Source organism: Poecilia reticulata, linkage group LG20 (genome assembly GCF_000633615.1).
Source record: "Poecilia reticulata strain Guanapo linkage group LG20, Guppy_female_1.0+MT, whole genome shotgun sequence".
NCBI classification, from domain to species: domain Eukaryota; kingdom Metazoa; phylum Chordata; class Actinopteri; order Cyprinodontiformes; family Poeciliidae; genus Poecilia; species Poecilia reticulata.
Window position 1 is genome coordinate 3,015,850 of NC_024350.1, and position 14,108 is coordinate 3,029,957.

At 40.4% G+C, this 14,108-nt stretch overlaps 1 protein-coding gene across 1 annotated transcript in view; it reads right to left on the reverse strand.

The window, feature by feature from the left end:
- wwp1 (WW domain containing E3 ubiquitin protein ligase 1) overlaps window positions 1-14,108 on the reverse strand; it is a 29,219-nt gene that overhangs the window by 8,029 nt on the left and 7,082 nt on the right. Inside the window, exons 3-19 of the mRNA XM_008438311.2 lie at window positions 13,923-14,015; window positions 13,695-13,833; window positions 12,672-12,796; window positions 11,670-11,822; window positions 11,184-11,256; window positions 10,330-10,511; window positions 6,678-7,122; window positions 6,501-6,596; window positions 5,457-5,631; window positions 4,934-4,988; window positions 4,198-4,282; window positions 3,526-3,654; window positions 3,241-3,313; window positions 3,089-3,160; window positions 1,474-1,562; window positions 1,212-1,371; window positions 921-1,054 (exon numbers count right to left, since the gene is read on the reverse strand). Of these exons, the coding sequence (XP_008436533.1) occupies window positions 921-1,054; window positions 1,212-1,371; window positions 1,474-1,562; window positions 3,089-3,160; window positions 3,241-3,313; window positions 3,526-3,654; window positions 4,198-4,282; window positions 4,934-4,988; window positions 5,457-5,631; window positions 6,501-6,596; window positions 6,678-7,122; window positions 10,330-10,511; window positions 11,184-11,256; window positions 11,670-11,822; window positions 12,672-12,796; window positions 13,695-13,833; window positions 13,923-13,992 (2,255 nt within the window). The 5' untranslated portion in view covers window positions 13,993-14,015. The remainder of the gene's footprint in view (window positions 1-920; window positions 1,055-1,211; window positions 1,372-1,473; window positions 1,563-3,088; window positions 3,161-3,240; window positions 3,314-3,525; window positions 3,655-4,197; window positions 4,283-4,933; window positions 4,989-5,456; window positions 5,632-6,500; window positions 6,597-6,677; window positions 7,123-10,329; window positions 10,512-11,183; window positions 11,257-11,669; window positions 11,823-12,671; window positions 12,797-13,694; window positions 13,834-13,922; window positions 14,016-14,108) is intronic.

Sequence of the window (14,108 nt, forward strand, 5' to 3'; positions counted from 1 at the left end):
AAGTATCTGGGGATCTTGTTCATGAATTAGGGAAGAGGGGAGCGGGAGATCGACAGGCGGATTGGGGCAGCGTCTGCCGTGAAGCGGGCGCTGTACTGGTCCGTCGTGGTGAAGAGAGAGCTGAGCCAAAAAGCGAAGCTCTTAATTTACCGGTCGATCTACATTCCCACCCTCATCTATGATCATGAGCTTAGGGTCATGACCGAAAGAACAAGATCACGGGTACAAGCGGCCGAAATGGGTTTCCTCCACAGGGTGGCGGGGCTCTCCCTTAGAGATAGGGTGAGAAGCTCGGTCATTTGGGAGGGACTCAGTGTAGAGCTGCTGCTCCTCCAAGTCGAGAGGAGCCAGTTGAGGTGGCTTGGGCATCTGGTAAGGATGCCTCCTGGACGCCTCCCTGGTGAGGTGTTCCGGGCACGTCGGGAGGCCTCCTCCAAGACACGCTGCAGGGACTATGTCTCTCGGCTGACCTGGGAACGCCTTTGGGTTCCCCCGGAGGAGCTGGAAGAAGAGGCTGGGGAGAGGGAAGTCTGGGCCTCCCTTCTGAAGCTGCTGCCCCCGCGACCTGACCCCGGATAAGCGGCAGAAAATGGATGGATGGATAGCCCATTCCTAGTTTTTCTAAACCGTCAACCTTATCCACAAATCAGATTTAGACCTTTGAACATAAAGTTTGATATCCCTTATTTTCTTCTAGATTTGAAAACGATCTTTTGACGATTTATTTAAAAGATTTCCAAAAAAAACAAAAACATAAAAAAACATCCACACTTTCAGGAAGAAAAAACAAAGCCAGGACAAACAAACTTTGTTTAAACTTCCTTTCAAAGTCACTTGATGCATGTCAGCTCTGCAGCCATGACCTCTGAGGACATGAGTGCTACTGACAGTGAGCGCCGCAGAGCAAACACACAGCTCACCTGATCCAGATGAGAGAGTTGTAGAACTCCGGGTCGATGGACTCCAGGTCTTTCAGGATGAGCTTCTTGTTCAGCATTCGTTTGTAGAACGGCAAAGAAAAGCCCGTGTCGATGAACTTTCCGTGGAAAAGTGCCTGCAGAGACACAATGGGAGAGATTAGCAGTTAAGCACGCTAACCGGCCCTAGAAATACATCCGCTTGTTTTGGACAATGTCGGCATTTTATTTAGCACAGAACGACTGAAAGCAGTTGCGGTGGCGTGTCGGGGTGGGTTTGTTAGGCGAACGTGCCATCGCGATGAAGCGGCCAATGAAACAGAAGTAGGAGAGGTGATCTGGGTTGATGGCAGACGCCGGGTTGATCTGCAGACAGTAGTTGCTCTTTCCTGCGTACTCAAACAGGCAGTACATGGGGTTCAGCACCTCGTGGGACAAGAGGAAGAACCACTCCCTGAGAGACGTCGAGGAGGAGGAGGAGGAAAACGAATGCAGAACAGTGAATGATTTAAGGTGAAATCTGTTCATGAGCGGTTTCTAAACTCATTCTGCTTACCGGGCTAAGCCACCGTAGTCCAGACCCTCCTCGCCTCTGAAGATGACGTACAACCTCCTCCGTAGGTCGTAAGGCTTCAGAGCCATGATCTGAAAGTGAACAAAACAGACAGGAAGATAACACATCATTTACTAGCTGGACAATAAATCGACTTATCGATTTATGAAATTTTTTTGGTTTTTGAAGATTTCATTTTTTGGAAAATCTGAACTTTTTTTTCCCCCACACCAGTGCATTCCTTGGGTTTCCATAGTCCAGCCATCCTGTTTGACAAGTGGGTTTTACAGCTTCTGCTTATTTGGACTTTGAATTCTGGTCAATTCTGCAACTCTGGAATATTAGAGCCAAGCTAAGATTCCATTCTATTTTTAAGAAAAAAGTCCTAAGTTTACGAGAGCTACAACGCAAAAAAATTACTTTGATCATACCTCAGTCTAACTTTTAGCGATCATATTTAAAAGAAATACTTAATCTTTTAACGCATCAAGTTATCTGTATCTTTGAAATTACTGTGAAAGAAACTGTCTATTTTGAAGTAAGAATCACACACACTGAGCTGCTCACATCATGTTCCTATATCGCTAAACCTTTGCTCATTAAAACTGTTTTGTCGCAATTTTAAGATTTTAAGAATTCCATCTTTTTCTGCTATTGTGACTATACAGGTCCTTCTCAAAAAATTTTAATATTGTGATAAAGTTAATTATTTTCCATAATGTAATGATACAAATTAAACTGTCATATATTTTAGATTCATTGCACACCAACTGAAATATTTCAGGTCTTTTATTGTTTTAATACAGATCATTTTGGTATACAGCTCATGAAAACCCAAAATTCCCATCTCAAAAAATTTGCATATTTCATCTGACCAATAAAAGAAATGTGTTTTAATACCAAAAAAGTCAACCTTCAAATAATTATGTTCAGTTATGCACTCAACACTTGGTCAGGAATCCTTTTGCAGCTTTCAATGTGGCGTGGCATGTAGGTAATCAGCCTGTGGCTCTGCTGAGGTGTTATGGAGGCCCAGGATGTTTCGATAGCCTTAAGCTCATCCAGAGTGTTGGGTCTTGCATCTCTCAACTTTCTCTTCACAATATCCCACAGATTCTCTATGGGATTCAGGTCAGGAGAGTTGGCAGGCCAATTGAGCACAGTGATACAATGGTCAGTAATACCAGTGGTTTAGGCACTGTGAGCAGGTGCCAGGTTATGCTGAAAAATTAAATCTTCATCTCCATAAAGCTTTTCAGCAGATGGAAGCATGAAGTGCTCCAAAATCTTCTGATAGCTGCTGCATTGAAAATAAAATTTTTAGCATTACATTATGGAAAATAATGAACTTTATCACAATATGCAAATTTTTTGAGAAGGACCTGTATTCTCTTAAGTAAACAAAAATTCTCACAGTCCGGCCTTAATATTCAGTCATACAGCTCAGAGAAGGGTTGGATGAAATAAAAGTTACTTTTTAAAAATATTTTATACAATTTTTTTTTTAAAGAAAGTGAGCAAAAATAAATGTGTTTTAAAGCCATAGCATCCATCCCTAGCACAAATATGACATAATATAACTTTTGTCAGAGGAGAAAACGCCGGCTGAAGTTCTTACTTGTTGAAAAGAGTCTTCGAACAGCGTCTGTCTGGAGACGGTGATCTTCACATGGCTCGGCAGAGCATTAGACTGAAGAACAAATCACAGCATGAGCATCAGTGAGTAAACGATGCCATCAAACAGAGATGCAACAAAAAGAAAACACAGACCTGACACAGGTAACGGAAGTGAGCGAGCTTCCACCTGAAGCTGCGCTCGTATGCAATCTGTGGGCCTTTGGTGCTGAGCAGAAAAATGTTTCAGAAGAAAAGTGTCACTTCAGGAAAAGATTTGTTTTAGGATTTCATACAGTTAATAGAGAACATCCAATCTGTAAACTACACGCACACACACACGCGCGCCCTCCCCCACCACCCCCCACACACACACACACAGAGCCGAAGCTCATGGGGTGACTGATCAAACGTAGCATGATGAATGAGAATCTCCCTTACACAGAAGACTTTCCAGTGCGCGGGTCGCTGAAAGTGGTGGTCCGAGTATTGTGATCCACGAAGTAGCGAACTCCTTCCCTCGTGTACCGGATTTCCCACCCTTCAGGCAGAGGATCCTCGTTCTGTAGCCTGCAAAGGAACACACACACACATTATGTGTGTGTGTGTGTGTATATATATATATATATATATATATATATTTATTTATTAAGCCTCATACATATACATTTCTAGTTTTGCTGTCTTTTAAAAAAAGGTCCAACCAAGAATGGAGTTTGCAAATTAGCCAGTGGCTAGAAAACCTTCGTACAAAACAAATGTATACTGCATGTACATATATATTCAGTTCGAGTTTATTTTATCAAGGGCCGCACCGTAAACAAAGCAACCTTTGTTGCCAAAGGGCTGCGAATAAAAACTCTTTATAAAAGAATAAAACCGCAAAGCGGTAAATTAGTAAGATCAACTTGTCAAATGAATGACTAAACAAAATACACTAATAAATAGAAGAAAAAAACAAGATGAAACCTGGTGGGTGCTTCGGATCAGACGAGCCAAACCAAAACGTTACACATCATAACAGGATGTATGGAAAAGCTTTTATTTTCCATAAACCACATTATAACTCTGCATGCACCATCCACATCTGGTTTCTATTTTCTCTGCACTCACCCTTGGGTTCGAGGGTCTTCCCACTGTGTTGTCTTGGTATTGTGGTTCACAAAGTAAACTCTGTCATTGGAGTCCACACGCCTCTCTACAGGTAGTCATGACACATAACGACATTAAAGTTAGATTAGATTAGAATATGTATAATCCAATTATTGGCACAGAACTTTACAGGATGCTACAGAGTTCTTTATTACGGTCAGAGCAAACAGTTCTCACTAGAAAAAGCAGCTAAAGTGTTAGATGCTGCGTTTCCATTGACCATATAATTGCACAAATTGAAATTACGAAATCGTTAAATGGAAATACAAAAAATTTGAAAAAAAACTAATGTTTTTCGATAAACCGTTTTTGCACTAGAATGAGTTGGTTTTGTGACTATATCAAAGTTAGTGTATTTCACAAAACCACCATGGAAACACTTTTCTGCATCACACGCGTCACATCAACTAGATGTTACCACTGGCGGAAACTACAGAGACGACAACAGGAAGTGGTAGGAGGATAATGTCATAGTATGTTTCTCAATTAACAAACTTAACATGCAATTTTAATTGCATTTCTTATTTAATGTAAACAACACAATTGCAAAATGTTATTTTTTTGACATTAGCGTCATATCGACAAAATTTTGCATACATTTGTGATGGAAATGCAGCTATTGTCTCCAGTCTCCGTTTATATTAATGGACTGTAAAGTTAACAACTTTATCATACTGCAGATCAATGATAAACTCACCCCAACCAGGAGGTAGAGGGCCAAGAGGATCATTCTCAGCAGACATCATAGATGCCTGAAAGTGAGCAATATGCATTAAACTCCATTCAAGATACAAGAAGAAAGACAAATTCTTTTAGGAATGTTAAATAAAAAAACCCTTCAAAAATAGAAAAAAAATAAAAATAATATTGCTGACTATCATTGTACGACTCATGTCAGCTGCTTTGTGTTTTCAGCAGAGTGCAGAAATCTTAAAAAGAGCGAATCAAGATCCAAGTTAATGTTAAATTAAATCTGCTCTATAAACATTTATATTTTTCACAGAAAAAACAATTATGGAACTATTATTCGTCTTACTGAATGAGCCAATGAGGAGAAGGAGATGGTAAATTAATTAAACAAAAAAATCAAATCAGGAAATCAAATTTAAAACTTCACAGACACTTGTCATGCTTAGGTTCAAACCTCAGCTTGCCACCAGCACCAAATGAAGAAAACTGACTAAAAAGGAAAGAGCAGGAAGACAGAAACTGTTGCTTACAGAGTAGAGGTATCTCTGGTTAAACTGATGCATAGCTCCCTGCAGCTGGCTGCGCTGGCTCTGCCACTGCTCAAAGTTGCGCACCGATTCCATGGTGGGCCGCTGCCACGTGGTGGTCCGGGTGTTGTGGTCCACGTAATAGATCCGACCCCGATCGTCCACTCGGCGCTCCCAGCTGGCAACAAACAGAGGAGGCTTGAGTTGCAGAAGCACAGAAACGCGAGTCCAAGTAACCGAACGGTATGTAGCTCGGTGATTTCATGTGCATCGTTCATTTTATGGAGTCTAGTTAGAGAATAAAAGATTCACTTTTGAAATGAATGATTCTCATTAATAATGCTCCAATAATTCTCGACAAGATCTTAAAATTAATCCAAGGAAAATCTGATTTTCTTCTTTTGGCAAATCAATGAAAACGGAAAAGTTTTTCTTCAGGCAAAAACACATAATCAAAAACTCATAGATCTGTTGAACTTTTGTTAAGAATTGAGTAAAATCTTGATGAAGTTTTGAGATACATCTTGATTCATAAATGGAGATAATGTTATAACCAATTTATTTTGATGTCAATCGAGGAACTGAAGGATATTTTCTTCTTTAATGGTCAACATGTGTCAGATTAAAGTGTTACAAAACAACAAAGTTTATACAAATGAGTGTTTTTCTTGATATCTTTGGAAAGAAAATCTGAAAGAAGAGGAAGCAGCAGCAAACTACATGGAATATTTGAGAATAGGTAGTCCTGTCACAACAACATTTAAGACCTGTGATTAATGTATTTGAAGCCACCTTTGTTTTAAATACATTTAAACATTTTAAGAACTTAATTTTAGATAAATGTAAGACTTTTTAAAGGATGCATAGACACCCTGAAATCAGCAAGTAGGAGTCTAACTGGTGAATTTTGAGTTGATGCCAACAGTCATTGGTCAAGAACAGAGAATTATGTTTACATTTGCTTTAAAACTGAAAACGCTAAAACAGACGTCCCTTGCAAAGTTATACAGTCTTGAAAAAGTCTGAGGTAAAACGGCGGTCCCTCACCCTGGAGGAAGCGGCTGTGGTCTTTCCCAGGTAGTAGTTCTGGTGTTGTGGTCTACATAGTAAGTTCTCCCATGTGGATCTTTTCTCTGCTCCCACCTGAAACACATCCAAAGACATGAAGTTTGAATCAGGAAGGTTATCAAATCTGTTGAGCACATTTATTTTATTTTTTTGTACCCTGGTGGTAGAGGGTCTCCTGCTGGAGCATTAGAAACCTGTTGTCTGGGTTTCACCCCATCAGTATTTGTTGTTGTTGTTGTTGAGCTGCTACTACTGCCTGCTCCTGAAGCCCCCACTTCTCCTGGTGCTGGGGAGGAGGACGACGACGATGAGGACGTTGTTACGGTGGGTGCTCCCTGGGTTGCAGAGGCTGACGTGGTGGAAGCAGCAGCAGCGGCGACGGAGGAAGAGGGAGCGGCGCCGCTGGCAGGTTTAGCAGCAGGAGAAGAGGTGGAGGAAGGTGTGGGAGCCGGAGGGGGCCGGGAAGTGCTGGCTGGTGATGTTTCAGCGTTTGGCGGTGCAGCATCATGAGAGCTCTCCTCGTTTTCACCTGCAGAGGGCTGCGTTTCCCTTCTAGAAGCAGAAGATTGCCTGAGAACGGTCTCAGAGGATTCCCCGTTTACTGTAGAATATTAAGAAGGAAAAAAAAGGAGCAAGTCTGCCTTTTACTTTGTGCTTTAATAATACAAAAAAGAAGCAAAAGGGTTACACGAAAAAGAACGTTAATATAGTTTACAAAGTTCAATGTTTTAAATGAGAGAGCTGTTTGCATAATATTTTTTAAAAATGTCATATCACTCCAGAAAGTTGCAATTATTACTGCAAATCCAATCATTATTGGCAAATTTTGCACGGACTTGCAATGTTTTATCAATCACCTCAACTTTCCCGCACATCTGACCAATCACTTTCACGATTTCTGAATTTCCTTCTTTTTTGACCAATCACTCGAACTCAGATGAATTTTGACCAATCCACTTAGCCTCCTTTTAATTTAACTTCCCATTTCATTACATCATAGAGAGATCAAACCAGCATGATATATATTATGTACTTTCCAGGTAGTTAAGCAAGTATGTTGCCTTCAGTTGTTATAAAAATGCTTTACATATCAAATGCGACTTAAAAGAAATTCAGCGTTTTGAAATTGGTTTTGGTCTCCTCAAGTAAATCCTGTTCTTTCTGAAACATCGCCTTCAGGAAGTCATCACAACATCGCTTCGCTAACATTTTTGCCAAGGAGGAGCTACATCCTCAAAGGCGGAGCCATGTCCAACGAGGCGTTTTGCATAGCTGAACGGTTGCCATGGGAGATGAAAGGATTTCTCAAACATGCACAAAAGAATCAAGGCACATGTTTTTGATGAGGGAATAACATTGTAACATGATGTAAAGCCAAGAAAAACATTGTCAATTCCACAAAATACTGCCCCTTGAAGGTGTGGTAATGTGATTTACCAAGTTGCCTTTAAAGGCACCACAAGGGGAGACCTGCTGCTGAGCCGAGCTGCACAGACTGTTCTGTTCAGCAATTAGTCAGAGCCAAAAGGCCAAAACTAAATTGTGATTTTCTTCCAAACAAACCATGTCAGGTGAGTACTTAATGCTGCTGCATGCAGATAATGATAGATAAGAGTTAATACATGCCAGTATCTCATATTAAGCTCAACAAGAACACTAATGCTGTTGTGTTACCCATTTTACATGCGTCGCTATTTAGATAGAAGTTGTAGACGTTGCAGCTTTCCAAATATTTAAAGCAAATATTCATTGTCACAATAGAAAGAGCAAAGAGTCGGGGAGGAGACATTACACTAAAGTCCAGCAGCAGGAGAGATTTTAACATGAAGAGAAAAAGAGAAGGAAAGGGAAGGTTTTGTGAGCAATTCAAACTTTTTTGCTGACAATGTGGTGGGAGAGTTAAAGACAGAGGTACAAACAGAGAAATTCAGATATGGAGGGCAAACTTAGGCAGAGCTGTGTAAATACCCTAAAGTACACAGTCACTGCAACATAAATCCTGTGTTGGCCCCACTTCACGAAGAAAGAAGCAGAAGTAGAGACTACATATAAGTAGGAAGGTTTTTGGGTTCAGATCGAGGTATTCTGGACTGAACTGAGTGACTGAGCATTCAATATACCACAGGGTAAACATTTTATTCCTAAACAATTACAGGAATATTTATGTCTCAGATAATAACTCACACAAACCATAACTGGAACTCAGCAACCAGTGTCCGTCTTTGGAATGAGTCCAGAGAGCCGTTTTACGTCCGTCCCAGAAGAATGTTTTGCTTATTATGCAACAAAAACGCTGCATTAATTTTTAATCAAGAATAATATTTTTTGCATAAAGGTTTTGTCTTTACTACGTTGAATGTTGTTAAATAAAAAAAGAGTAATATTGCTCAAACTGTTTGGTAAAATCCATGTTGCACCACATTTAATCATGAAAAGTCGTTCTTATCATGTGGAAGTGTGAAAGAGATTACACTTTTTTTTAACTATTCTGAAAAAAAGGGAAAAAGGTTGCATTTCTTCACTGCATTGCAGTTTACACCAACAGATTTAATGCACTAGACCAGTGGTTCTTAACCTGGTTTGATCGAACCCCAAGGGTTCGATGAGTCGGTCTCAGGGGTTCGGCGGAGCCTCTGCCGCGGAGTTAAAGACACACTTGTGTAAAGTCGTGATGACGCGSCGCTTTGCCATCACTTGCTGCAGAGGATCACGTTACATTGCTTAGCCAATCAGTGCTGCGGAGGAGCACTGATTGAAGGAGTTCCACTCTCAGCATGGATTTGAGCTTGTGTCTTTATTTACTTCAGCAAAACTCACCGTTTTTACCAAATTCTGTAGTTTTCGGTGTACTTCTAAATCTGCTCCTTAGTCGCATCTTTTTGGGGTTGCTACTACCTCTAGTGGCGTGGGGCTGGTAACAACTAATATAATTACATTACTAAATCAGAATACCGCAAAGTCTTTTTTATTATAAATGTTTCATTCTCTTAAGAATGCAGAGCTAATTAAATGATCCAAACAATACCTTAAAGTGGTTCTAGTTTCTCTCGATGGCCAATCTGTTGAAACTGTGGCAAATTTGGGTCGTTCCTGGACAGTCAGCTCAACTTTGCTGAAAACGCTGACAATATTATGAAGAACTGTTCTCAGAGACTCTACCTTTTAAGAAGACTTAATGTCTTGAATTTGGGGTGTGTGGAGGGGGGGTAAATCATATTTTATTTATCACTACAGTGATAAGTTCAGTGAATGCGCATATGAAACTGGTGGGTTTGGTACCTCAAAAAAGGTTAAGAACCACTGCACTAGAAGAGCATTAAACCATACCGGCATTTAATGGGAGATCAGATTAACAGTAACGATCTATATTAATCAGAAAAGTGTGGGTTGTTCTCTTGAAGAAACAGGGTAAACGTAGCTTTTTTCTTCTGTTGAAAAGAAGTAACCTTCATTCATCATCCTCAGCTGAGAGCAGCTCTGCAGCATACTGCGCTCTGCTCCGCTTTGCTTTATGCATCTCCTGGGTGTTCGGACAAAGGTGCTGACAGCAGCAGAGACTGTAGGCCTCACTTAATGAAAATTAATCAACTGTTCTTCTTTACACTTCATTTCAACCCCATGAACCGTGAAGAACACAAACGTAAAGAACAATGAATCCATTTCCTGGAAACAGAATAGGTACATGCAACAAAAAAAATAATTAAAGAGAAAGTCAGATTATTACAAGATGGAGAGAAAAAAAGAGGAAAAATAAGAGACCGGTAAAGACCAATTTTGTTGCCATAAGAGAGAGAGAAAGTAAACACACCCATTCTGGTGTCTGGGCCGCTGTCTGTAGGTTGGTGCACCGGGGTGGAGTTGGGGGTCGGATCTCCGTTGATCACAGCGGTGGTGTGATCGAGGGCAGGGCTGGAAGGCACCGGACCATCTGCACCGCTGGAGGCTGAGCAGGAGCCTGACCTCTGACCCAAGTCTGTTCCATTCACGGTGCTTAAAAAGGAAAATAAACATTAATTAGCATTACTTTATGTTGGTTTTGCTTTAAAGATTAAACCAGTTATTTCTCCTTAAATCTCTTTGAGCAATAACTCTCTGGGTTTTATGACAAGTTTGTGTACTGCAGTGTTTTTGGCTTTTGCTTTAAGCACCTTGTAAAGGCAAACAATGCCAAGACACAAACTATTCCCCTCTGTGGTTGCAGCCCATTAAAAAGGTCAACAGAAGTATAAATGTACACATTGTTTAAAAAAAAAAAGGGGGGAAAAAAAAAAAAAAAGAAATCACACTCAGAGTTCAGTTTGAGGCAAAGACGTGGCTACAGAAAGACAGAAATAAAATCTCAAAGCAAAGCAGAAGGATCTGTTTTGTAGGCAACCTTACAATAGACTGGTTTATGTTTTACCAGCACACATTAGCTACATAAAAAATACTTAAAACAGTAAGTTCTGAGTAAATAAGTGATAATATATAGAATTTTTTATTTAAAAAACTGAAGTTTACTTGTTATGAAATGGCAATATGTACCTGGAAAATACTTAATATTACCCCTTTAACTTGCTGAACAGATCTTTACAATGTTCAAGTACAACGAAGACCAATCATTTATTTAATTTTTAAGACGTTGACATAAGAAATATAAAATTGACTGTTTCATGAGTTTACCTGTTTGCAGCCCTTGAAGAAGAGGAAGAGGAGTCTCCGTTTTCATGAATGGCATCACCATTCTGCTGGACTTCTGGAAAATAGATTTAAAAATAAATGAATGTCGGGGTGCTGTGGTGGCGCAGGGGCAAAAGCACAACCCATGTATTGAGGCCTTAGTCCTCATTTCGGTGGTCGCAGGTTCGATTCCCCAGCCTGGTGACATTTGCCGCATGTCTTCCCCCTCTCTCATAACCCTCTTTCCTGTCAAACTACTTTCAAATAAAGGCCACTAGAGCCAACAAAACCTTTAAAAAAAAAAAAGAATGTTAACGTGGGCATGTTATGCTGAACAGACTATATGGCAGATCATTCCCATTAAAAAGTGTATTATCTTGAATATATTTAACTACATATGCTTCAAACTGAACTTTTTTTTTCTTGATGGACTACACACACACACACACGCACACGCACACTGCTAATATAAATAAATCGTGCGCTCACTGGTGCCATTTGCTGTGTTGCCATTGGTCAGCGGCACCAGTTCCTCCTGGTCAGTGACAGTCAGGCCATCAAGGTACACAGTCAGCTCGCCGACAGGCACAGAAACCCCTTTCTGTTCCATACTCAGCTTCAGCACCTCCTTCACATTCTCCACTGTGGAGAACAAATGAGGCCACAGGCAGAGAGAAAGATCACAGTCAGAGAGGAAAATAAAGAAAACGATACAATTAAATACATTCATGCACCGACAGAAGTTTTTCTGGCTGGTCAGCAAGCTTTAAAAAGCTTGACATGCCGATTCTGATTTTTTTCGATACAGATTGTTTTTCCTTTGTTTTTTTATAAATGACACCGTCAGGTGTTATAACTGATTTCACTTGGGTCTGAAACTGGAAATAGCAACATATTTGCAAAATTGGCAACATTTGTGGATAAGAACAGTTTCACATGTAAACGTCAGCCGATTGCCAGTCATTCAAAATTGAGGAAATCGCTGCACCGATTGATCAATAGTCCCCTTATTCCCATCTCTGTTCCTTGGAAGCAATTAATTGCCACTCTTCATCTTTAATCTAAATTGCCATTTACTTAAGATGCATCTATGATATTCTAATGGTGAGATAAAATACCACAGTATTTAAACAAACATGCAAGACAAAAACACATTGTGTTAATCTAAAATAGAAACTAAAGATTTTTCTAAATGATGCTGAAATTACATAAAACATATAACATTACTATTATTATTATTATAATTATTATTATTATATGCATTACTACTAGTTATTTGGAGCTATAAAATACAGTCAGTGTAAAACTTTGGATGCAATGACAATAATGGCCAAACATCTAAGTGGAAAGTTAATAATTTAGTTCATTATAAGGATACATTCTAAGTATTTTGTAGAGTTTATCATTGCATAATCAGACATTGCTTTTTTCATAAGCACTATTTTCCTAAAACTGATTAAAGCTTTACGTCTATGCATCTTATAATCTTACATTTTCTGTCATGCCGCTCCAAAGCCTGAATGAGATCCAGCGTAGCTTTGCCCAGCAGAGCGTCTGCTTTCAGGGTGTGGTGACTCCATACTTTGAAATCCACCTGCGTGTGTGGCGTTACAGTCCTACAAAAAAAAAATATATATATATATATATATATAATTCTAAAACACATAAAAAGCTTAAAAAAGTACACGGTGAATGTAATAAGTTAAACAAAAAGGAGGTTTTGGAGATAACCTTCACACTTCTGCTGTTATTGACAAACAGTTCATACACTTTAATCAGGATGCCATTTACGACTTTTCCTTCAGTCGACTGAAGTTCAGCACAGCAAATTTAACACCTAACAAATGAATAAAAAAACACAGATTTTTTTTTTTCCATTTTCACATTTCCCTCCCCTAGAAATGATAAGATCCACATCTGGCACAATGCTCCGTCGTTGAGTTTCAAACAAGGACAAAACGAGCAGCACACAGTGCGGTCATTGTTTGAACAGCCCAGCATACCGGTCCAAAGGGAAACATCTTGCATTACAACCTCAAAGTCACGAGAAGGACCCACAGGAGCGAGCAAAAACATCCACGAGATTCTGAGCACTGCGGCGGCCACTCTTATCAGCGCTAACTAGCCGGGTTGAAACCGTCTGCAGTGATTCGTTCCTGGCTTTCGGTCGAGACGCTGCAAGAGAAACTGCAGTGTTTGTGCTGTTAGCTCTAGTTGGGAGAAAACACAAAGAGGTCTGTGTGCTTGCAGGCAGCTTCCTCGCTTTTTCAAATGATTATCAGATGAGCCACCGGAGGGGGTTTTCCTCCTCGGATGCTACGTGGAATTCACAAACTGTTCGAAAAAGCTGGATTTTGATTATGTAACGCTCAGTATGGGATACAAACCAAGCTTATTAGAAAGGATCTTTCTGCCTCTCTAATGGCGTTTTTACATGAGCTCAAACGCTGCAGAACATCGTTTTCACACAAACGCGGCGAGTCGGGCAGAAAGGGGTAAACAGACGGCGCTTACAGAGTCAGCCTCTCGTCCCATTTCGGGTTGGAGGAGCTGTGAGATTTCGCCGTGCGGCGGGTCTCTCCCTCTGCTGTCACCTCCACGTAAATGGCCGCCCCGAAAACGCTCTTCTTCCTCTTGAGTTTGGCACATGAAACTAGAGGGCGGAAAAAGAAAAAAGGAAAAGATGACTGAAAAAAATTAGACCTGAAAGGTGATCCTCCGGCCGAAAACACGTTGACTCACCAATGGCATGGAGCTGTGATGTGAGTCTGTGGTTATGGCTAGTCTCTGCTCTCGATGAGGCCGTGGCCATGTCATTCACCACAGTGGGAAAGCCTTCGAAAGGAAAACACACAACAGAGACGTCAACCGCTAATTCCACACAAATTCACAAATAAGACCCGGGCGGAAGGCTCCAAAACTAATAAC